The sequence below is a fragment of the Carcharhinus amblyrhynchos genome, chromosome 17 (assembly GCF_965287045.1).
Source record: "Carcharhinus amblyrhynchos chromosome 17, sCarAmb.v2.hapA, whole genome shotgun sequence".
Taxonomy (NCBI): domain Eukaryota; kingdom Metazoa; phylum Chordata; class Chondrichthyes; order Carcharhiniformes; family Carcharhinidae; genus Carcharhinus; species Carcharhinus amblyrhynchos.
In genome coordinates this window covers 26,414,281-26,437,272 of record NC_137340.1, presented here as the reverse complement: position 1 = coordinate 26,437,272, position 22,992 = coordinate 26,414,281, and the positions used below count along the sequence as shown (strand labels likewise).

The following is a 22,992-nucleotide window of genomic DNA, read 5'->3' as shown; positions in this document are numbered from 1 at the left end:
CTTCCCTGGAGCATCAGGCCTCACCAGGTGTTCCCAATGAAGGAAATCAACTTAAAGTCTGCTATAAAAATAAATATGCATTTAAGGAACAGTAAGATCAAAATGGCAATGTTCTGCTTTTGATGTTCGCCTCATGTCTGCTCATAAATTGAAAAGCAGTTTTTCTAATGGAAAAATCCAAGTAAAATGGAATGGTAAAGAATGGAATAGAAATAGAAAACATGGCACCATGCGGGATAGTATTATTTGTAATTGCAAAGTACAGTGGTGAAGATAAGAGAGGCAGGGAAATGGAATTGAGTGGAAGAAAATGGTCTTACATGAAGTGAAGGGGAGTCATTACATTTCAGCTCACATAAACAAGGCATTGGTTATACAGCAGGTCCATCTGACTGTCCAGTTGAATTTGCTGATCAAAACTTGACAATTCCCAGAGCCCTATAAAATATTACTTCATTTTCAGTCATTTTCCTCAGAGAAACTTTTGAGATCCAACTATTTTGAAATGGATTTCTGTGAAAAACATACACGACCCTTTGCAGTGGTTTGCGCAGATTTGGACTGGACAACTGATTTAAAGGGTACTTTACAGATGGGTGGAAAATGTCTAACTGTAAAGTGTACATATTCATGGTACGATTTTGTAAACAACTGCTAACAGATGTGAACTGACAAGTGAAAGTGCTATCAACAGTAGAGGCTTAATCAAAAAAATGCAGCTTAAGGGAATCTGGTAACGAGGTGAGAAGAGAAATCCATTTAATCGACTTGCATTAATGTGGTAATTTTTTAAAACCAATCAGCTTTCAATAACTGATCAGCGCTTTGTAACTTTGATGAATTCACTGCGTCAAAGATAAAACCACATAACAATTTGACATTCTTGTGATTTAGTCTGAAGAGCCACTGTCTGAATAACTTGGAGCATCTGGCAATGTACATGAGATAAACAAATCAAGGCAGGGATCCATTTGGCTGAGTGAAGAATGATTAACTGTCTTGAGTGTCTTTAGTTTGGCACACTCCACACTTCTGTGTAAAGTCGGACCCTGAAAAAGGGATGTCATTGTCTCCTGGGTTGGAATTAGACCTCATGTAGATGTTAAGCTTTTTTAAAAATAACAACTACAGTTGCCACGCAGGCCCTTCCTTATCGTACCACTAAAGACAACATTCAAACTAAATAAAACCCCAGCTCTGACACAACATGGAAAATAGATGAAATTTAAGGCCTTTGCTCCACCCCCTCCTCCATCTCAGGTGAGTCTGGACAGCGGGGGACAGGGGGTGGTGGTGCTAGGGGGGACATTTAACCAGGCAGGAGGGTGTCAGAAGGGGACCCTCTGCCTTCGAGGTCAAAGAGCTTCATGGATGGCCTTGCCACCTCACCACCCAGTAAGGCTTTTAACTGAGCAAGTAATGCTCATTTAAGGGCTTCAACCTACTGCCACTGTTATTTAGCAAGTGTAGGTGGAGCAGTTGCAAGGCAGGAAAACCAAAAAGCAAACCCTACTCTGGTCTTTGATCAACGAACCTGAAATCAGGAAAGTGGGGAAGTCAACACACTGCTCTTGCATCTGACCACCCCACTCCCATCACCCCCACCCCACAACATCTATCCCATCCTCATTCACCTGGGGGCACTCAGCAGTCCGAGGCCTCACCCTCAGTGCACTGCTGGCATTACCATTGCTCCCACTGGTCTTGCCTGCAATGGATAGGTGCTGGTCTCTGATCGGCTGGCAACTCTAAGGAGGAGGAGGGGAGGGGTTGCCACATTTCTGCACCCCTCACCCCCTCCGCAAGATCCTCAATCCTAAGGAAAGTCCATTGCTAGCCACTTAAGACTGATGGGCCTTCCCCAAGGGAGTTAATGTGGGGCTTTTGCTGGCAACCACGACCGCACCCCTCCCCACCCCCATCAACTGCATTAAATACCGCCCTGAACAAAAAAATGGCATAAAACCTCATCAGGCTGATTTCTAAATTCAGAGACCGATCCGCTGGAATAGATCTCCCTCACATCAGAACTGAACAAGTTGGAAAACTTGTCTCCTAGTCGGCTTTTGCCTTGCATTTGCAGCATACAATGAAAATACAGTGATGCCATATGGCAACATATTTTCTGCCGTTGCCTTAGACATGATTTAACAGTATGGTTCAGACTAAACTGATGTCAGAACCAGCAAGAGTCAGACAGCAGTGATGTCACCATGGCAGTGGTCTCAAATGAAAGCTGTGCAAATATGCCTTTATGTCAAAATCATATTGGCCTTCAAAGATCATGGGCTTTCAGACTTCACTGATTTCAGTACAGGAGAAATATTGATACTGGCGAAATACAGACTGTCTGGAAACACATCATATTATAGGCCTGCTGCTCGATTACCTTTTGGAACATTTTATAATTTAAATAATCTAATGTTAATTTATTAGTCGCAACTAAAGCTTACATTAACACTGCAATGAAGGTACTGTGAAATTCCTGGAATCGCCAGACTTCCGCACTTGTTTGGGTCAATGCGCCTAATCAACACGTCTTTCAGACTGTGGGAGGAAACCAAAACATTTGGAGGAAACCCATGCAGACACAGGGAGAATGTGCAAATTCCGCACAGACAGTGACCCAAGCCAGGAATCCAACCCGGTTCCCTGGCATCTGTGCTAACCACAATGCCACTGTGCTGCCCAAAGGTTTGTTGGTCCCTGTGTACTGTGCAGGTTTCATTTGATCCAAGGCCTTTAAATTATCCAATCTCATGAAACTTAGCTGTGAAATAAACTGATTTTGATTTCAGCACTGTTGCCATATCCTTTCTTACATTTCTAATGCACTCTGTATTGGTGGAATTGCGTTGGCTGCCAGAAGACATCTCAATTTTAAAATCATCATCCTTGTTTCTAAATCCCTCCCTGGCTTTGTCCCTCTCTACCTCCGTGATCTCCTCCAGCCCCACATCCCTCTGAAATATCTGCACTGCTCTAATACTGGCCTCTTAACCAGCACAGCCACTCCAACATGGGTGGCTGTGCCTTCAGCTGCTTTGGCACTAAGCTCTCCAATCCCGAGAATCGCCTATACTTCTGCACCTCTCTCCATTTCAACTTTTACTTTAAAATGCTTCCATGCAGCTCTCTGGGGCATTTTATTATGTTATAAATCAATGCAATTTGTTGTTTTTTGAAGGAGCAATTAGTTCACAATTTCTGCGATCTAGCTGTGATTAAGCTGTTAAAATCAATGGGGTTAGATGATTGAGTTACCAGCCAGACAGATGAATATATGAAAAGTGTGAAAGGCATGAGGATTATTAAATTACATACCATCCCTAAAACTCAATAATAAGCTCTGCATTCTAAGGGCCCAATTCTACCAACAATATGCGGCGCAAAATCGTGGTAAAGTCGGGTGTCAGGCCTTTATCACAATCTGCACCCAAATCCGTGCAGATTGCCACTTCACCGAGACCCCTGAATGGCGGGGATCCCAAATCGGGCACAAAGACGATTTAAACGCATTTGCGTGCATTTAAATTGAATTAACGAATTGCCCACCCAACTCTATCAGCATTTCCCCCTTTACTGCGTTTACCAATCTGGAACCACGCTTTTAGGGACGTGCTGAGTCGGGTGCTCCAGCCTCTGAAGAGCGCATTCACTGTTTGCAATGGCTCTCTGACTCAGATCAGTGGTGAGAGTGGGGGTGGAGGTGGGTCAGATCATTCTCTGGTTGGAGGGGGTGGAGGGGAATGAGGTCAGATCGTTTTCTGGTTGGGGGTGAGGAGGAGGAAGCGGGTCAGATGTATCCCTGGCCGGGGGAGAGCTGATCGCTGTCTGGTGGTGGGAGGGGGGGATGTGGGGGCTGATCATTGTCTGATGGTGGGGGGGTGGGGGCTGATCATTGCCTGATGGTGGGGGGGTGGGGGCTGATCATTGTCTGATGGTGGGGGGGTGGGGGCTGATCATTGTCTGATGGTGGGGGGGTGGGGGCTGATCATTGCCTGATGGTGGGGGGGTGGGGGCTGATCATTGTCTGATGGTGGGGGGGTGGGGGCTGATCATTGTCTGATGGTGGGGGGGGTGGGGGCTGATCATTGTCTGATGGTGGGGGCTGATCATTGTCTGATGGTGGGGGCTGATCATTGTCTGATGGTGGGGGGGTGGGGGCTGATCATTGCCTGATGGTGGGGGGGGTGGGGGCTGATCATTGTCTGATGGTGGGGGCTGATCATTGTCTGATGGTGGGGGGGTGGGGGCTGATCATTGTCTGATGGTGGGGGGGGTGGGGGCTGATCATTGTCTGATGGTGGGGGGGGTGGGGGCTGATCATTGTCTGATGGTGGGGGGGGTGGGGGCTGATCATTGTCTGATGGTGGGGGGGGTGGGGGCTGATCATTGTCTGATGGTGGGGGGGTGGGGGCTGATCATTGTCTGATGGTGGGGGGGTGGGGGCTGATCATTGTCTGATGGTGGGGGGGGTGGGGGCTGATCATTGTCTGATGGTGGGGGGGGTGGGGGCTGATCATTGTCTGATGGTGGGGGGGGTGGGGGCTGATCATTGTCTGATGTTTTTTTCAGATTGAAAACTAGTTTTATTGGTTCAACTTACACCTGAATTCACATTTGAACATATTCAGAATCAAACTAGAACAGTTGTCTACAATTAAATTATAGTTTGTCATCTACACTTTGCAGCACAGTACAAAGCCCTGACCTAGTCAGTGCAAATCCAAATACAGCATATTTAAATGGCTGAATATAAAAAAAGTACTCAAAAATTCTACACATTCTTATTCTTCAAATAAAAAGGAATGTTACTGTCTCATTTCCCCATCTTCTTCCTCTTCCCCAACTCCTTTGTTGTACAGGACATTATTACACCTTATTAGAACTTCGCCAAGGTGACCCATTAAAGCACCATCAGTATATTCTTCTGTGTTCGCCAGCTGCATGTTCATATATCCACCGACTGATACCAAGTAGCCCTTGTATTCCATTCCCCATTTTAACTTCACTATCACCAGTTTGCCAGTTAAGCCACTGAGGAAAGGTTTTGGATTCAATGGTAAACTCCCATGGGGGAAGGGTACTCAGAGCACTCGGGGCCCGGCTCCTCTATCTCTCTCCCTCCCTCACCATGCTGGGGAGGAGGGCTGATCGCTGTCTGGTGGTGGGGGAGGCAGGTCAGATCTTCTTCTGGAGGAGAGAGGGAGTGAGGCCAGACCATCCTCTGGAGATGGGGGGGGGGAGGGAGTGAGGCAAGTTCGTTGTCGGGGTTGGGGGGAGGAGTGAGGCCTGATTGTTGTTTTGGGGAGGGTCGGGGAGGGACGTGGGTCAGATGGATCTCTGGTGGGGGGAGCAGGGGATTCTGTTGCCATTCTGCGGGCGATCGGTGGGGGGGGGGGGGGGGGGGGTGCAGGAGAGGCGATCAGTCTGGGTAGTGGGGGGTGGATAAGTGGGCAGTGATGTGTGTGCATCCCTTATCCACCCCCCACTATCCATACCGATCGCCACCCCTGCCCTCCCCCCCCAACCCCACCAATCGCTCGCAGAGTGGCAGCGGACCCCCTGTCCCCACCCCACCAGAGATCTATCTGCCCCCCCCCTCCCCCCAGAGGTCCATCTGCCCCCCACCCCCGAGATACATCTTACCTGCCTCCCTCCCCCCTCCAAGATACACCCTTGCTCCCACTTTTCACTCCCAGGCCACTTTCTCCACTTCCTGCAGCTCGGGAGCGATCTGACACGGGCGCGCCTTTTTCTAATTTTTTTCTAACTGCACATGTGCAGTTCACAACTCCGATCGTTCTGGCAGCGCTAAGCCCCGCCCACAGAGCAAATCGGACTGTAGATGGCTGAGAGCAAATGGGGGCGCCTGAAAGCAGATTTCTAAGTTGGATCTGTACTACGCCCAGAATCAGCACTTTCAGTAAAATCAGGTCCTAAATGTTCAAGAGTTACAAATTCCAAACTGGTGAACATAAGAATGTAAGAAATAGGAGCAGGAGTAGGCCATCCAGCCCTTCGAGCCTGCCCCGCCATTCAATAAGATCATGGCTGATCTGTCGCTGCTCAGTTCCACTTTCCCGCCCTCTCCCCATAACCCTTAATCCCCTCTCTTATCAAAAACCCATCAACCCGCTTCTTAAAAATATTTAGCGAGGCAGCCTCCACCACTTCAACGGGCAGAGAATTCCAGAGATTCACCACCCTTTGAGTGAAGAAATTCCTCCTCAAGTCCGTTCTAAACCGCCCCCCCTTTTATCTTGAGGCTGTGCCCCCTAGTCCTACTGTCTTTTTTGAGCGGGAAGAGCCTCTCCACCTCTATCCTATCCATCCCATTCATCATCTTATACGTCTCAATGAGATCTCCCCTCATTCTTCTAAACTCTAACGAGTACAAGCCCAGTTTATTCAGCCTCTCCTCATAGCTCAACCCCCTCAACTCCGGTATCAGCCTAGTAAACCTCCTCTGCACTCCCTCCAAGGCCAAAATATCCTTGCGCAGGTGCGGCGCCCAAAACTGCACACAGTACTCCAGCTGCGGCCTCACCAATGCCCTATACAGCTGCAGCAAGACCTCCCTACTTTTATATTCAATCCCCCTCGCTATGAAGGCCAGCATCCCATTCGCCTTCCTGACCACCTGTTGCACCTGCAAGCTGGGTTTTTGCGACTCATGCACAAGGACCCCGAGGTCCCTCTGCACCGTCGCCTGCTGCAGTTTTTCGCTCCGTAAGTAATAGTCCTTCCTACCATTCTTCCTACCAAAGTGGACCACCTCACACTTGCCAACATTAAATTCCATTTGCCATTTCCTGGCCCATTCGCCCAGCCTATCTAGATCCTTCTGCAGACTCTCCACACCCTCCGCACAATTTGCCGTTCCCCCAATCTTGGTGTCATCAGCAAATTTCGACACTCTACACTCGGTTCCCTCCTCCAGATCATCTATATAAATGGTAAAAAGCTGAGGCCCCAGCACCGACCCCTGGGGCACTCCACTAGTTACCATCCGCCAATCCGAATAGCACCCGTTGACCCCCACTCTCTGCCTCCTATTTGACAACCAATCCTCTATCCACGCTAACACCCTACCCCCAACTCCATGTCCCTCGACCTTCTGCAATAACCTCTTGTGAGGCACTTTGTCAAACGCCTTCTGAAAATCTAGAAAGACCACATCCACCGGCTCTCCTCTATCCACCGCCCTAGACACATCCTCATAGAATTCCAGTAAATTTGTCAGACACGACTTCCCTTTAATGAAACCGTGCTGCGTCTGCTCTATCAAGCAATTCCCTTCAAGATGCCTCGCAATTTCCTCCTTAATGACAGATTCTAACATTTTACCTACCACAGACGTTAAACTAACCGGCCTATAATTCCCCGCCTTTTGCCTGGCACCCTTCTTAAACAACGGCGTAACATTAGCCGTTTTCCAATCATCCGGCACTTCCCCGGAATCCAGCGACGTTTGGAAAATAACCACCAAGGCATCCACTATCACCTCCGCCATTTCTTTCAGAACCCTCGGATGCATTCCATCCGGTCCTGGGGACTTGTCCACAATCAGCCCCTCCAGTCTGTCGAGCACCGCCTTTCTAGTAACAGTAATGTCATTAAGACCCTCCAGTCCTACCACCTTTCCATCGCTAACACCCGGCAAATTATTCACGTCCTCCTCCGTGAAGACAGAAACATGGCCTGAGTATAATGGTTATTTGTTTAAAATTATAACAATGGATTTCCTACTTTGTTTGATGCGACAATGAGGTTATTAATTGTAACATCAACTGGTAATAGGTCAGCAAGGATGAGATCACTGAAACGCTAAACATATCAGACATAAAATGTTAATTTTAAATTCAAATTGTAAGTGCAGAAATTCTGAACATTTTTTAAAATCTCTGCTTTTGCTCTGCATCTTGGGAAGTATGTACCAAGGGCGATTTTCAATGGACACCACAGAATTCTCCCCGATTTGCTGAGAGCCCCCAACATCACTTTGGGAAAGGTCTGCCAATATTAAGTCAAGCATTTACCTGGACAGCGCTGGCCCTTCTCCGGGGCCACAGACCCCAGGGCGAAAGTCTGACCTGCCAAAAGCTACCGGCCAATCAGAAATGGCAGTGATTGGTATTGTCACTGCATCTCAGGCCATAGATGAATGGTCACAGGAAGGGAATTACAGGATTACAGTGGCAGGGAGGAGGGATGAGGAGAATCAACAGCAAGTGCAGGGGTTGGCTCTCAGTGCGCCCCCACCCCTTCCCAATGCTAGGGCCCTCGGTCAGGCACTGAGGTTTGAATGAGGGACACCCCCATCTCTCACACTGAAAACAAATACAATAGTGTTTGTTTTCCAGGATCCCCGCATGGTGAGCCGCATGTCCACCCACCTTAAGTTTGCAGTGAAGAAGGTTATCTAGGATTGCAATGGGATCTTGATCAATTGAGTCAGGGGCCAATGAATGGCAGATACAGTTTTATTTAGATAAATGTGAGATGATGCATTTTGGTACATCGAATCAGGACAGGACTTACAGTTAATGGTAGGACAATGGAGAGAGTTATAGAACAAAGACATCTAGGGGTACAGGTTCATAGCTTCTTAAAAGTGGAGCCACAGTTGGACAGAGTGGTGAAGAAGGCACTCGGCATGCTTGGTTTCATTGGTCAGAACATTGAACACAGGAGTTGGGATTTTTTGTTGAAGTTGTACAAGACATTGGTAAGGCCACACTTGGGAATATTGTGTACAGTTCTGGTCACCTTATTATAGAAAGGATATTATTAAACTAGAAAGAGTGCAAAAAAGATTTATTAGGACATTACCGGGACTTGATGGTTTAAATTACTAAAAGAGGCTGGATAGACTGGGACAATTTTCCCCTGGAGCATAGGAGGCTTAGGGGTGATCTTACAGAGGCTGACAAAATAATGATGGGCATCGATAAGGTAGATAGTCAACATCTTTTCCCAAAGGTAGGGGAGTCTAAAACTAGAGGGCATAGGTTTAAGGTAAGAGGGGAGAGATACAAAAGGGTCCAGGTGAGCAATTTTTCCACACAGAGGGTGGTGAGTTTCTGGAACAAGCTGTCAGAGGCAGTAGCAGAGACAGGTAAAATTTTGTCTTTTAAAGAACATTTAGACAGTTACCTGGGTAAGATGGGTATGGAGGGATATGGGCCAAATGCGGGCAATTGGGACTAGCTTGGTGGTAAAAATTGGGCAGCATGGACAAGTTGGGCCAAAGGGCCTGTTTCCATGCTATAAATTTCTATGACTCTATGACTTAGGGGCCTCAATCAGCAGCAGCGTGGGAAGGCCATCCATGGGCCAAGAGACTTTCAGGCTGGAGGCAGGAAGGTGAAGAGTTCCCCATCTGCCCTCACTGCCCCCTGCCAGCCTGATTAAATGCCCCACCATCTTCAAACTCATCTTGGAGGAGGACAGTAAATACCGGTCCAAGGATTTCCTCAAGACATTCCCCACTCCACTGCAGAAGTTGGATGGCAGCAGGAAAAGGTCTAATCAGATCAGCTGCACATTCAGTTTCTCCCAATATCTTACTTACGAAGGTCAAACGGAAGCATGCGAATCGAGATGTTAGCCACATGTTACCCTCAATCATTAAGGAATATTTATTCAAAACCACAACTCAACTGGAAACAACATTATCTAATGCGGTTTTTATTACCATGGCCCATTTGGTTTTTAGTAAATGAGGTTCACACATGCTGATTTTTCTCACTCTCTAGCCTGTTCCAGCTATTGTAGGAGGGTCAATGACCAGAAACCAAAGTTGCAAACAATAAGCTAGACAACTTAGTAATCATAGCTATAATGTAGAACTATTTGCTCTGCAGTATAAAAATGGCAGATTCCATATTAATATGGGCACCATGACTTGTTGATAGTTTTAAATTGACTGGAAACACCTGTTAAATGATATTCAGTTCCATCTATGTTAACTAATTTAACAGACGCCTGTCATTGTGCGCACATTTGCTGTAGGCTTATACTTATTTACGTTAAATTGGTCTGCCATTATTTCATCCCTATTTTTAATTGGTGTGAATGTTTATGAACACTGTTTACTTCCTTTTGACCACACAGCTTAGTATTATCAGTGAATTATAAATTATATACACAAGATGTTCTCCTCCAAACTGTTTAGGGATGGTACGAACAGCATGGGACATGAAACAGACTCCGCCAACAGCCCCTGAGAATGCCACTAAGCATTCTTCAAGCCATTTAAACAACATTAAATGTATTTTTGTTGTAGAGGCACCATCTTAGATCGCGTGGTTCAATGGTATATTTTTAAAATTATTTCTGTAACATCCCTTGTTATTGTTTATGCACTAGACCTCTAAATCTACAGAATTTAACCTGGTATCCAACTAAGCCATTTCTGTGCTAATATCCCAGATAAATTGTGTAAAGAAGAGTAGAAAAGCTCCAAAATTCTGACATCTGGATTTCAATGTACCGTAGCATCGTTAAATGGGTTGCAAACTTGTGAAAAACTGGAGCAAAAAAATGTTGTGCTATTACAATAATTACACTACATAAAACATGTACACATTGAGAAGAGGCAGCTTTGCGTGGATGAGGTACATTGTAGCACTTGATCATGTAAAAAAAAACTGACTTTTACTGCAATGGATGAAATAGATGTTTGAAATTTATGAGACTTGAAAATACAATTTCAAAGAAATGGGTGATGTTTTTACAACTGGTATTAATCCAAGGCTTCTCATTTCCATGCCAAAGTATCTTCCCAACAATGAGTCATGATACAGAGTTCCATTATTTATCATAATCCTAATAGCTCCACAGGCCTCACTTTCATAAAGGGGAATGGTTTTTATCTCTGTTGAAGCTGGGTGCAGGACAGCAGTAAATGTCTGGTTAAAAAGCTCATTTCTTTTAAAACCTGAGATAAATGACTAAAACCCTAATCTGTTGTAGCTGAATTGTTAACAGCTGCTCACTGTTAGAGGCTCATTAAATGCAGTTTTCTTGATGGCTGGATTCAGGATAACACAGGTAACCTGTTGGTTGTCTGACATATGGCAATGCCGAGTATCGCAGTTGATTCATTTGAATCCAAAGTTGCCTTAATTAATTGGCACCATCATCCTCAGAAACATGAGGCAGGGTTTCCAGTTCTGACACATGCTGGAAAGTGTGCATTTTTGTGGATATCAGCTTGAAACATGGCCTGGCTCAAACGTGATGCTTTTCATAACGTTACAGGCTGCTGACAATTACTGCCTAACCTCATGTGAAGAGTGGCCTCTTGGAGGTTTTGCTAACACCTGGGGAACCATATCCCAGCAAGAAACAGCCTTTAGCGACGGAGCAAGGAATTCCATAGGAAGGAACTTTCTTCATGACTACTCATTTTTGCTGCATAAAATTTGAAGAGCTCAATAAACAGTTGTTGCTCCCAATGTGCTGCTGTAAATTTGGTGAAGTTTCAGCAGAAACTCCATTCATGCATGTAAAATAATCTTACACCACCAAAAATGACAGCAGCAGAGTAGACAAACCAGAGGACATTCCCAGCAAAGAAGACCCTTTAAGCATCATTCAGGTCATGTGCTTAATAGTAAACCTGGTTAGCAGTTACATTTATATAGTCCAACAGGCTTCATAGAAATTTAAAATGAGGTTCAACCAAAATACGGTGGTTGAGTAACAAGCTGTAGAGCTGAATAAAGGAAAATAAATAAAGATGTTTTACTATAGTGGTAAAAGGATTGAGAGAAGCAAGTTTGCAGAAATATTATACACCAACATGGCAGAACACAGTGCTTCACACTGCTGTCTCACAGTGCAAGGGACCCAGATTCAATTCTGGTCTTGGGTGAGTATGTGTGTGGAGTTTGTATGTTCTCCCAGTATCTGCGTGGGTTTCCCCTGGGTGCTCCAGTTTCCTCTCACAGTCCAAAAATGTATAGATTAGGTGGATTAGTCATGGTAAATGGGATAGGGTTGGGGGGTGGGTGGCAGGGGGCTGGGTAAGATGCTCGTTTGAAAGTCAATGCAGTCTTGATGGACCAAATGGCCTCCCTTCCGCACTGTAGGGAATCAACAGGGATAGCAAAAGGAAGAGTTGCATATAAATGAAATTCCTTGTCATTTTGTTTTAAAAACTAATTTCATTTGTCAACAAGCATTCAAGAATCCAGTACCAAGGTGTTGGATTCCTAACCGGGATACTGAAGTTTGAATCTCATGTTAAAAAAGTATGATGAGGGACAAAGAAAGGTGATTCAACTCATTCCAGTTCAATTCTTTCTTTCTCTAAATTGTTCTTCCAGACAGACTAATCTGCACCAGTGCCAAGTGCATATCCTTCTTCCCTAATCAGCAATTTTTAAAATTTCCTTCTCTGTACATAGATCCCTGAAAGTTGGGAATCAAGTAGATAAGGTTGTTAAGAAGGCATACGGTGTCTTGGCGTTTATTGGTAGGGGGATTGAATTTAGGAGTCGCAGCGTCATGTTGCAACTGTACACAACTCTGGTGCGGCCGCACTTGGAGTACTGTGTGCTGTTCTGGTCCCCACATTACAGGAAGGATGTGGAGGCTTTGGAGAGGGTGCAGAGGAGGTTTACCAGGATGTTGCCTGGTATGGAGGGGAGGTCCTATGAGGAGAGACTGAGGGATTTGGGGTTGTTTTCGCTAGAAAGAAGGCGGCTAAGAGGGGATCTTATTGAAACATATAAGATGATTAGAGGTTTAGATAGGGTGGATAGTGATAGCCTTTTTCCTCGGATGGAGAAAGCTAGCACGAGGGGGCATGGCTTTAAATTAAGGGGGGGTAGTTATAGGACGGATGTCAGGGGTAGGTTCTTTACCCAGAGGGTGGTGAGGGATTGGAATGCCCTGCCTGCTGCAGTTGTAAATGCGCCTAGTTTGGGGGCGTTTAAGAGATCCGTGGATAGGTTTATGGACGAAAAGGGATTGGTTTAGATTAGTGGGTCATTGTTTTTTAACTGGTCGGCGCAACATCATGGGCCGAAGGGCCTGTTCTGTGCTGTAATGTTCTATGTTCTATGTTCTCTGAAGCTTCCACAGATTGTGTAGTTGTGTTTAGTAGCATATACTCCACAAACTTACAAATCCACATGAGTAAAAGAAGTGGAGTCTTCAGTCATGTCCTACTGATGGCTTCCTAAGCTTATAATTATGGGCCATACCTTGTTACTCACCGTAGTGGACACGTGTCCAGCCAGAGACAGGAGACAAAACAACTTGAGAGCTAGTCTTTTTCCATTTAAATACACAGAGAACTGTGCCTAAGAAGCAGTGTTGATGACATCTGTAGAGATTTTGTCTAAGGCTCACTATCTATCCTGATGAGGCCATAGGGAAGCATCAGGTGAAAAGACAATGAACATCAAAACTTAATCATTGCCAAAGCTTTAACTCAAGGATTTTAGAGGAAAACTGGATACATGTGGGTGCTGTAACATGAGAAAAAAAACCTGCTAAAATGCTGATGTTGTTATTATAAAAACTCAAAACATATGGGCACATCTGACTAATTATTTGGAAATGGTTTGATGATCAGGGAATATGAAATAAACAAATAAAAATAGAAAGCACTGTAAATATTGAGCTGCAACATATCCTCCAGCTTTTCTTTTAATGTGCAGGTGATTTATTTAACTGCACAGCCCCATATAAATATCTTGCTTGTCAGCGTACACGTAAATAGCTATGGTTGGGGGTTTCCCTCGGGTGCTGTGCTGTCAAACTTTTGTTGAGAGAGGGGGAGGGAGAAGACTACAATTTGAGAGGCCGCTGGGGAAAGGGAACTTAGGATGGATGGTTTAAACCTGGGGTGGGGTGGGGGGTGGGGGGGTGCTTCAATGAGCCAAAGGGACCATTAAGGAGACACCAGCTGCAAGCCCTGATAAAATCCTAACTGCAGTGGGGTGTAGCCCTTAATTGGGCACCAATTCCCCCACTGGTAGACAGGTTGCCCAAAACTAACCCTGCAGATGGTATAATTGCTGTGGGGGCCAGGCAGGTTTTGGGTATAATGCCCACTGGATTAGACATGCCCACTTTTAAACCTATTAGTGGGGGAGCATGAAATGCAATCCAGTGTTTTTCACTATGCTCCATGGTAATGCTTTATTACTAACCTTGAAGCAAATCCATAGCAGTGCTTTGAAAAGTGTAAAACAATAACAATTTGTACTTCTGTACATCCTTTAATGTAGTAAATCTTTGTGGGAGCGTTATTAAATAAAATATGACACTGAGTCACATGAATTGATGTTAGGGGAGATGGTGAAAAGCATGGTCATTGAGGTAAGTTTTATGAAGTGTTTTAAAGGAGGAAAGAAAAAGTTTAGGGAGGGAATTCCAGAACTTTGGATGTTTGCAGCTGAAGGCACAGCTGTCAATGGTGGAGCAATTAAAATTGGGAATGATCAAGAAACCAGAATTGGAGAAGCACAGACAATCCCAGAGGATTGTAAGGGTGGAGGAGATTACAGAGTCAGGGCAGGGCAAGGCCACAGAGGCATTCCGAAATGGGGTGGGAATTTTAAAGTCAAGGCTTTGCTTTTATGGGAGCCAACTGTAAATCAGGGAATACAGATGGTTGGTCACCCAGGCTTGGTGCGTGCTCAGCCACACGCTGCAGAGCTTTAGATCACTTTGAGTTTACAGAGGAAAGCACATGGGTGACTGACTACAAGTGCACTGGAATAATCACATCTAGAGGTAACAAAAGCATGTGAGGATTTGAGCAGCAAATGAGCTAAGGCAGGGCCACTGATGTTACAGGGGTGGAAATAGGCAATCATAGAGAAGATGCAGGCATGCGATCGGAAGCTCAAATCTGCGTCAAAAATGACAACAGCTTTGTGAACAGTCTGCTTCAGCGTCAGGCAGTTGCCAGGGATAGCATCAGTGGGCAGGAGAGTTTGTGCTGAAGGCCAAAGGCAATGGAGAACTTTGATATATCTAAGGACACTCCAGTTGGTCTTGACTTTCTTATAGTTAAAATGGGTAGCCAATGAACAGCAATAGATATTGTCCCTGAAAATGAAAGTTTTGAAATATGTATGAAATATTTGGCATATTATGTTAATCTGTTTTAATTTAAATGCATCTCACTGCAATACTGAATTTGGCAATAATGAATGACAGGTTCAACACTATTGGTAGAATACTGCGGGCAAAAAGTAATTCAACTATATGATTAATTGTAGACAGAGCAAGGTCTGTTTAATAAACGTTTCATTCAGTCGAGTAGCACTTCCTTGGTCACCAGCAGATTGCTTGGCAACGGTATTAATTGCAGGTTTTGGCTTAGTACATTGGGGACTGATTTGAGTGCTCCAGACTGCTTTGGACATTCCACTGACATGCTGCATTTGTAACTGTATCCAGTAAGGCTGATTCTTTCTTTTACTTAAACATTTTTTATTTATTTTGATTAGCTAACATTAAGGTCAAGCTACAAGATACTGGCTTGTCAAGTGTTTTTTTTTCTGGAATACAAACATCTTACTCAGCTCCCCCAAGTGTTTGTTTTCACAATTTACTCTCATCATTCAGATAAAAAGAAAGTGGGCAAAATCGTTGTATCTGGCGAGTTCCTCACCAGAGGTTTTTCTCTCCAGGTCTTAAGCCACTCTGCCAAAAAAAGTCGAGTGGGCAAGTTTCACACCATCATGCAGGGAATACCGTTATCTCAAAACTTTAAAATCTATACATTCAGCTGACAAAGCTACCAGATGGCAGGAAGGAAGAACGCAACATCTTCAGTTGGAAGTGCACCCACTGTGATATCAAGAAAGAAGAATAATGGACCTGACACCTGTTTGAGACACCCACTGCAAGATTGGTTTACTGGCTCCGCTCAGAAAGACCAGACTTCGGGTTCACCTGGTAGCAACAGAACACATTTTTGAGGAGCAGGAGTGTACCTACATGTTTAAAGAGTGAAGGCTGCCATCACTCCAACTCCCTGATCAATGCAAAACCATTCTCGCCCCCTCCTCTGGCCCATCACCTCCAATCTCTCTCACTCCACCAACAGAGTCAGTTCACTCAATCACTCTGCCTTCCAAAGTCCCTGAAAATCTATCCTTTCCTCTGTTTCTCCCCAATCCTATTTCCAATCTCCACCACCCACTCTCCATCCCACACCACCCTGCCAACTGTTCCCACACCCCCAGCCCAGTCTCTGTTTCCCCTCCAAGCTTCATTCACCTGAGAAACATTGTGGCATTATCAGCAGCCTTCAGACAAGACCTTCATTGACCATTCACTGGCTGGCTGTCTGTGCAATGCAAATTTGTTAAAATTGAGGCTCAAGCTCCAATATTGGGCCAGTATAGGCTTCACAATTCAGGCACAGAGATGCTCCATCACACATGTCCAATGATGACTTCGTACCCAGTATATGTCATGGGAGGAATTTTCCCATCTCACCCACCACGGGCATCATAGTGGGCGGGGGTGGACCATGCAAAGGTATGCTGAGGTCAGGTGGGATTTTCTGGATTTGGGGCGAGCGCAGCCGGAAAATCCTGTCCATACAGTGCTGAAGATGCCCTTCAACTCATCGAGTCTGCATTGACAAGACTACACCACCTTAAAGAACATAAATGAATTCTAGTAATACATAAACAACCAACATTTTACCATATGCAACATAGTCTCTTAATGGCATTGTAGAATGGAGCAGTGGGACTAGTTCAGATTAGGAAACCTAGTCGATAAGGATGAATTGGGCTAAAGGGCCTGTTTCTGCGCTGTATATCTCTATGACTCAATCTATTTTGTTGCTCTCCTCCATCCTGAAAGAAAGCACCATTTTTCATGTCATGAATTCTGCTTCAACTACACAGTGTGTGATCAACCGGTCAAATATTGTGTTAACGCAGTAGAGTTGTCTTTACTTTTGGTAGCTTTGTTGCAAGCCAAATGAAAGAAACATTACAGTAACAATCTAGTACGTAATTAATTGTACCAACAGAAAGCATAGGATGAAAGAACATTTAGCAGTGTATTATGAAACGAAGCAGAATTCAACAGCATTTGACTTTCGTTGGGCCTTAATTGCTGATCCTCAATTTACTTTTAAAATATTCTAATCCATATCCAAATTAAAATCTGTGTAATCCACATCTATCTTAACCTGAATGACATCACAGAGAAATGTGCCAGACAGATACCTGAGCTGGCTCAATTTTAAACCCCACCTGATCAGCAATGATGATGCTGTACAATAATTTATCCGGTAAAGATTTGTTTTGTCGCATTTATGTATGGATTCAGGAGTTCAGTCTCCAGGCACACAGTGTTCACTGTGCGGTTTTGTTTCCTGCTGCAGCAGTGGAAACACTGGTTACAGGTCAACATTGATGAGCTCATCATCACTGTTCACAGTGTCCTCACAAGCTACTGAAATGACCCAAGGCAAATCAATCTCTCCTATAAATGTAGCAAACAGGGCCAAAGATCTGAGGTTACATTTCTCCTTGTTTCATAAGTGCAATTATAATGTGTACTTGGGATAAAAATTGGAGAGATTATTAGAATGGCAGCTGCTGGAGTTGCAAAACGAATCAGCAAGTGCAACTATTCAAAACAACTTACCAAACGTCCATCTTGAGTGCACATGTTGCCAATACCAAAACAAATTGTCTCTTTTTAGTACAGTTATGTAATACAAACTAAAGAAACGGTTATTTTGTTCTGCATACCAAGGGCTGTCTTATCCTACCCAGCAAATGTCATAGAGTCATTGGGGGGAATTTTCCCATCCCACCCACCACAGGAATCATTGTGGGCGGGGGTGGGCCCTGCAAAGGTATGTTGAGATCATACCTTTGCATGACCTCATTTTTTGAATTTGGAGCGTGCGCAGCCGGAAAACCCTGTGCATACAGTGCCGAAGAGGCCCTTCAACTCATCGAGTCTGCATCGATAAGACTACACCAGCTTAAAGAATATTAATTAATTGTAGTAATACATAAACAACGAACATTTTACCATATGCAACGTAGTCTTTTAATGGCACTGTAGAATGGAGCAGTGGGACTCATTTTCAATACGAGACAAATTGAAAAGTCAAAACCATAATCTTCAGCTTCAGAATTGAGTATGACGTCTTCACTCAAGCAGTGCTGGAGCAGTCACAGCCAGAATGTTCAGCTGAAATCTTGAGGTCCAGATTTATTAGGACAAGACAATAGTAACCGCAAAGTGCCATTTCTGCCAAGGTGGAAGTATTTGATTGATGCTAAATAACATTGCTGCATATCTTAATCATAAGAACAGCAGGGTGACTAAGATGCACTAAATTGTCAGTGCATTCATCCCCAGGCAAATATAAAAAACAAAGCTGAACGTAAGTATGTATCTTTATCGATAATCTTAAAGAACGCTTAATATTACTTTGCACATTTAAACAGAATCTTAAAATGTGTTGATTAACACTTATTTAAGTTGAATGTAGTTTAGATTTAAATAGGAACATAAGAGTTGCAAAATATTTACCAGAAGCCACACATCATTAAGCAGAACACAGTTATTGCCCTAAGCGTTACATATGCCATCAATTTGTAGCACAGACTACATAAGAACTACTCACTCATTTCTTTCAAGTTCAATGATCATCTGTTTGCCTTCAGCTTCAATTAGGAACTTAGCCTGTTTAGGATGACTCTGTGGTACAAAATACAAAAAACACAAAATAGTATTTAAAATATATGGATAGTCCAAACTCATTTTTGAATGTATCTGAGGCTGTTTGAAGTACAATGGCATTTAGTCTATTCACCGGGTCCCTCTGTGGTTTCTATCCAGCTATTGCTGGGTTATGATGAGCCCCGATACCATACATGGTACAGTCAGAGCAGCCTAACTGTTATTGTGTGTACAGCGTTCGGGTAGAAAAATCCAGTTCATGACTGTTGGAAGTGTTGGGTGGAATTTAATGTCCTTACCCAAGACAAGTCTGAAGCGGTGGGGGCATTTAATCGGGTGGGAAAGTGCCAGTAGGGCATCACTGTCTTCCTGTCATGCTGCCAATTGACACCTTTTAAGAGACAATTAATGTTCACTTAAGCACCTCATCCCACCACTGCTAGTATTTAACCAGTAGCAGACTGGACAGTTGCCATGCAGGAAACACAAGGAGGGGCAGGATCAGACAATCAGTACCTGATTGGAGGAGGAGGGAGAGGGAGTCCGCTGAGAGCCAACCTCCTGATCTTGTTCTCACCTTCTCCACCTCACCCTTGACTCACAGTCATTAACCAAATTTTTTGCCAGTTTGGTTGAAAACAGAACCACCTCCCCACTCCTGCCTGCCCTGTCCATGCCAACTAGATTATTGTTGGGGCAGGTTAATATTCAAGTCTATTGGCTCATTAACAAGCTCAATTCCAATTAATTATGCTTTTAAAAATGGTGGGCAGGCTGCCAACTTTGGCACTCACCCACCTACCAATTTACAAGGAATTGGGGGGAGGGGTAGGCAGGAAGGTGACAAGATAGTCATCCATCATATTTTACATGCTCCTCCAATGGAAACATGCCTGGCAGAAGCCCTAAATTCTACCCAGGTTCCTTTCAATTCTTTGGAGACATAGTTAACTTATGATTTTTACAATTTGAAATAGTCATTTCCTTTTGCTTTTAATGGCTTAGTCCTTATTCAACTCCCAAAATTTTTGGTCCCACTATCTCCTTTGACTTGAAGTATAACTTTCGACATAAAGGGCAGCACAGTAGCATAATGGTTAGCAATGCTGCTTCACAGGGACCTGGGTTCGATTCCTGACTTGGGTCACTGTGTGGAATTTGCACATTCTCCTCGTGAGTGTGTTGGTTTCCTCTGGGTGCTCCGGTTTCTTCCCACAGTCCAAAGATGTGTGGGTTAGGTTGATTGGCTATGCTAAAATTGCCCCTTAGTGACCTGAGATGCGTAGCTTAGAGGGATTAGCGGGTAAATGTGTAGGGATATGGGGTAGGGCTTGGGTAGGATTGTGGTCGGTACAGACTCGATGGGCCAGATGGCCTCTTTCTGCACTGTAGGGTTTCTGTGATTCTATGAAATCAATTTTTAAAACTACCACAGAAATATTACCTGCCCCTTGGCAGATGTTAACTCTGTGCAACACCCAGTTAATCTAAGACCTGAAAACTGATTCTATACCTGGAGAAACACTTCACAATTCTCTTGAAACCTTGGACAATATTTAAGAAAAACTTGCTGTCTGATGAGTGATTACATTGTTGCCTTCACAATCTGCCTGATGGCTACATTTTATCATGACTATTATGGTCAAATGTCTTTCTGAACTTTCTTGCAGTATTTTGTTGAGGGTGTAAATATACCACCTTCGTCTACCACAAATGTTTACTGTATTGAAATTGAGACCCACAATTTAAAATCAAGTCGTTATTGAGCCTGTTACAGTACAGAACAAACCAAGTGCACATGAACATGTTAAGTATCCACAGCTTAATAGTATTACAGCGTAATTTCAGGGTACATTCACATGCCAACAAAATAATCAAGTGTGAGAAATTGATTATAGCTATCTTTATCATTGTTCTGCTGCTCAATTGGCCATGTGTGGGTTGAGGAATATATTGTTGTTTGGTGATGTCTGAATTAATTGATTGATCTAGTCGGTGTCTGCCAAAGTAAGATCAAGAGAGTGCACTTTGTACTGATGATAAATGAGCTGAAAATAATCAAATAGTTCAGACATATTAATGGAGGTTTTCCAGGGTCTTTACTCAGGTGCATGGTAGCACAACGGTTAGCGCTGCTGCCTCACAGCGCCAAGGACCCAGATTCAATTCTGGCCTCGGGAACAGCTGTATGAAGTTTGCACATTCTCTCTGTGTTTGCATGGGTTTCCTCCAGGTGCTTTGGTTTCCTCCCAGAGTCCAAAGATGTGCTGGTTAAGTTGATTGGCTATTCTCAATTGCCCCTTAATGTCAGGGAGACTAGCAGGGTAAATAATTTGAATTACAGGGATAGGGCCTGGGTGGGATTGTTGTCGGTGAAGGCTTGATGGGCCAAATGACATCTTTCTGCACTATAGGGATTCTATGCCTTGTATTGCCTCGGCCCAAAAATGAAGGGTGGTGTCTGAAGGAAAATGAGTCAGGCTTACACTCTGACTCGCCCAATTTTCTGATATTTGCTGCACCAACGCTACTCAGTCTGTCTCCAGATCCAGGAAACTCTACCCCTTTAACTGAAGTATCTGGTACACAAACTTGAACTTAAGTCTTCACTCTCTGTTACAACCTTAGCTAACACAGAAAGCTAAAACAGATGATTTACAGTTGTAAAGCTGTCTCAAGGGTAAACCCCACAGTGATGAAGAAATCTCCTTATAGTTTGGCTGAACTCCTGGCATCTGTGGGTAATATAATCTGCGTGTTCTGAAACTAATATGGCCAAAAAATGAAATTCAGACATGCTCAAAGCAGAGGTGTTTCCTTCAAATGTATTTGAATGTTAGATTTTGCTTTCTTCCTGGTAACTATGATGTCTTTGCTATTATTCCACTGCCAAAAGAAACCATTGTATCTATTACACATTGGAGAAACATGAATCCATTTAATTTTTGTATCTATATTTTGTGACATTTTAACTAGTTTACAGGCAAATCAATCTTATAAAACACCAGTTCATTATTCTACCTATATAATAAAAATTCTTAATTTCTTGATTTAAAAGGACTTTGATAAAGTCATGCAAGCCAAAAAGTACACAAGTCAAAATGTGAAACCATGCTCATGCCGATACATTTTCAGGCTGATTATGAGATCCACTCAAATGTCCTGTATCAGAATAAGGTGTTGAGAAAAGTAACTTGGAAATTACTACTTACAATGCTGGCATACAGACCCTTAACACATATGGCATTCTTCAATCTGTTCATTTAACATTTTAAATAAATGGGTTGATACCTATTCAGAGATTTGACTGTTTCTGAACAGTATTGGCTGTTGGTAAATCAGTTTCCAAGCTTTCCTGTCTTTCTAAAATTCACACAGAGTTTATCATATATCAGTAATCTGAAACCCTTCATACTAATTAACAAGTCACTTTTGAGTTTTTGAATCAGTTACTTTAAAATGGGAAATACTGCCTATTTCAGTATTTCTAGTCTTTCTCTTCTTCACGTTTCCTACTTCCCTGTTCTAAGACATGGGAATCATTAACTTTATTAGTAGAAGGAGCTCATGGGCTCCAGGGGAGTCATAAATGCAGTTTATGGCAGTGTTCCATCTTGCTGAAATGAGCATCTTCCATTAAGTTTATAACTAAGTTTTTCCAAACTAACTGCATCAACCACAAGATACAGTTGTTCCCTGTTGGAAAATGGGGATCTAGGTAGTTCTACTTCAATCTCTTTTAATCGGAGATCCAGATGTCCAGTGACAGACTTGGGCCTCATGAACTAAACTGTTGTAAAACTGCCCTCTGTATATTAGAAACTGTAAGTTTGTTGGACTAGGTAGTCAGGATTCTTAGCAGCAGAAACAATGTACACAAACATCAGGGCATTGCATGTTTATGCAACATAATTAGGCTAATGTTGTAGCTCTCTAACAGAGTACTAACTGAATGCAAATTGTTGTTTATTGTTAACAGATTATACTCACAGCGTCTGTCTATATCGTTCTCTATAATGAGAACCACAGCTGGCAAATCACAGTCCAGGATAAAAATTGTTTCATCTCATGGGATTTTCCAACTGACCCAAATTAAACAGAGCAGTCTTTTTTTTTCCTCAAATCCTAAGAAAGAGTTACCATGACTTTCTTGGATTTCGAACATCTGACTTCTGAAATTCCAAAAGGAACTGTCAAATACAAGATTAAGTACGAGTGATCTCTTTTTCAAGTTAGTAACTGGCAAAACTTGAAATGTTAAATCAAACAAGCGTCTTTAGTTGAAAG

The 22,992-nt window shown here is 43.6% G+C and overlaps 1 protein-coding gene and 1 pseudogene across 4 annotated transcripts in view; both read right to left on the bottom strand.

Annotated features, from left to right (window-relative positions):
- Nucleotides 1-22,992, bottom strand: part of adam12b (ADAM metallopeptidase domain 12b) — a 337,966-nt gene that overhangs the window by 243,073 nt on the left and 71,901 nt on the right. For all 4 annotated transcript variants that reach the window (XM_080205642.1, XM_080205643.1, XM_080205644.1 and 1 more), the window contains one exon: nt 18,650-18,723. In XM_080205642.1, coding sequence (XP_080061768.1) covers nt 18,650-18,723 — 74 coding nt within the window. The remainder of the gene's footprint in view (nt 1-18,649; nt 18,724-22,992) is intronic.
- On the bottom strand, nt 4,804-17,663 carry LOC145354556 (small nuclear ribonucleoprotein F pseudogene; annotated as a pseudogene).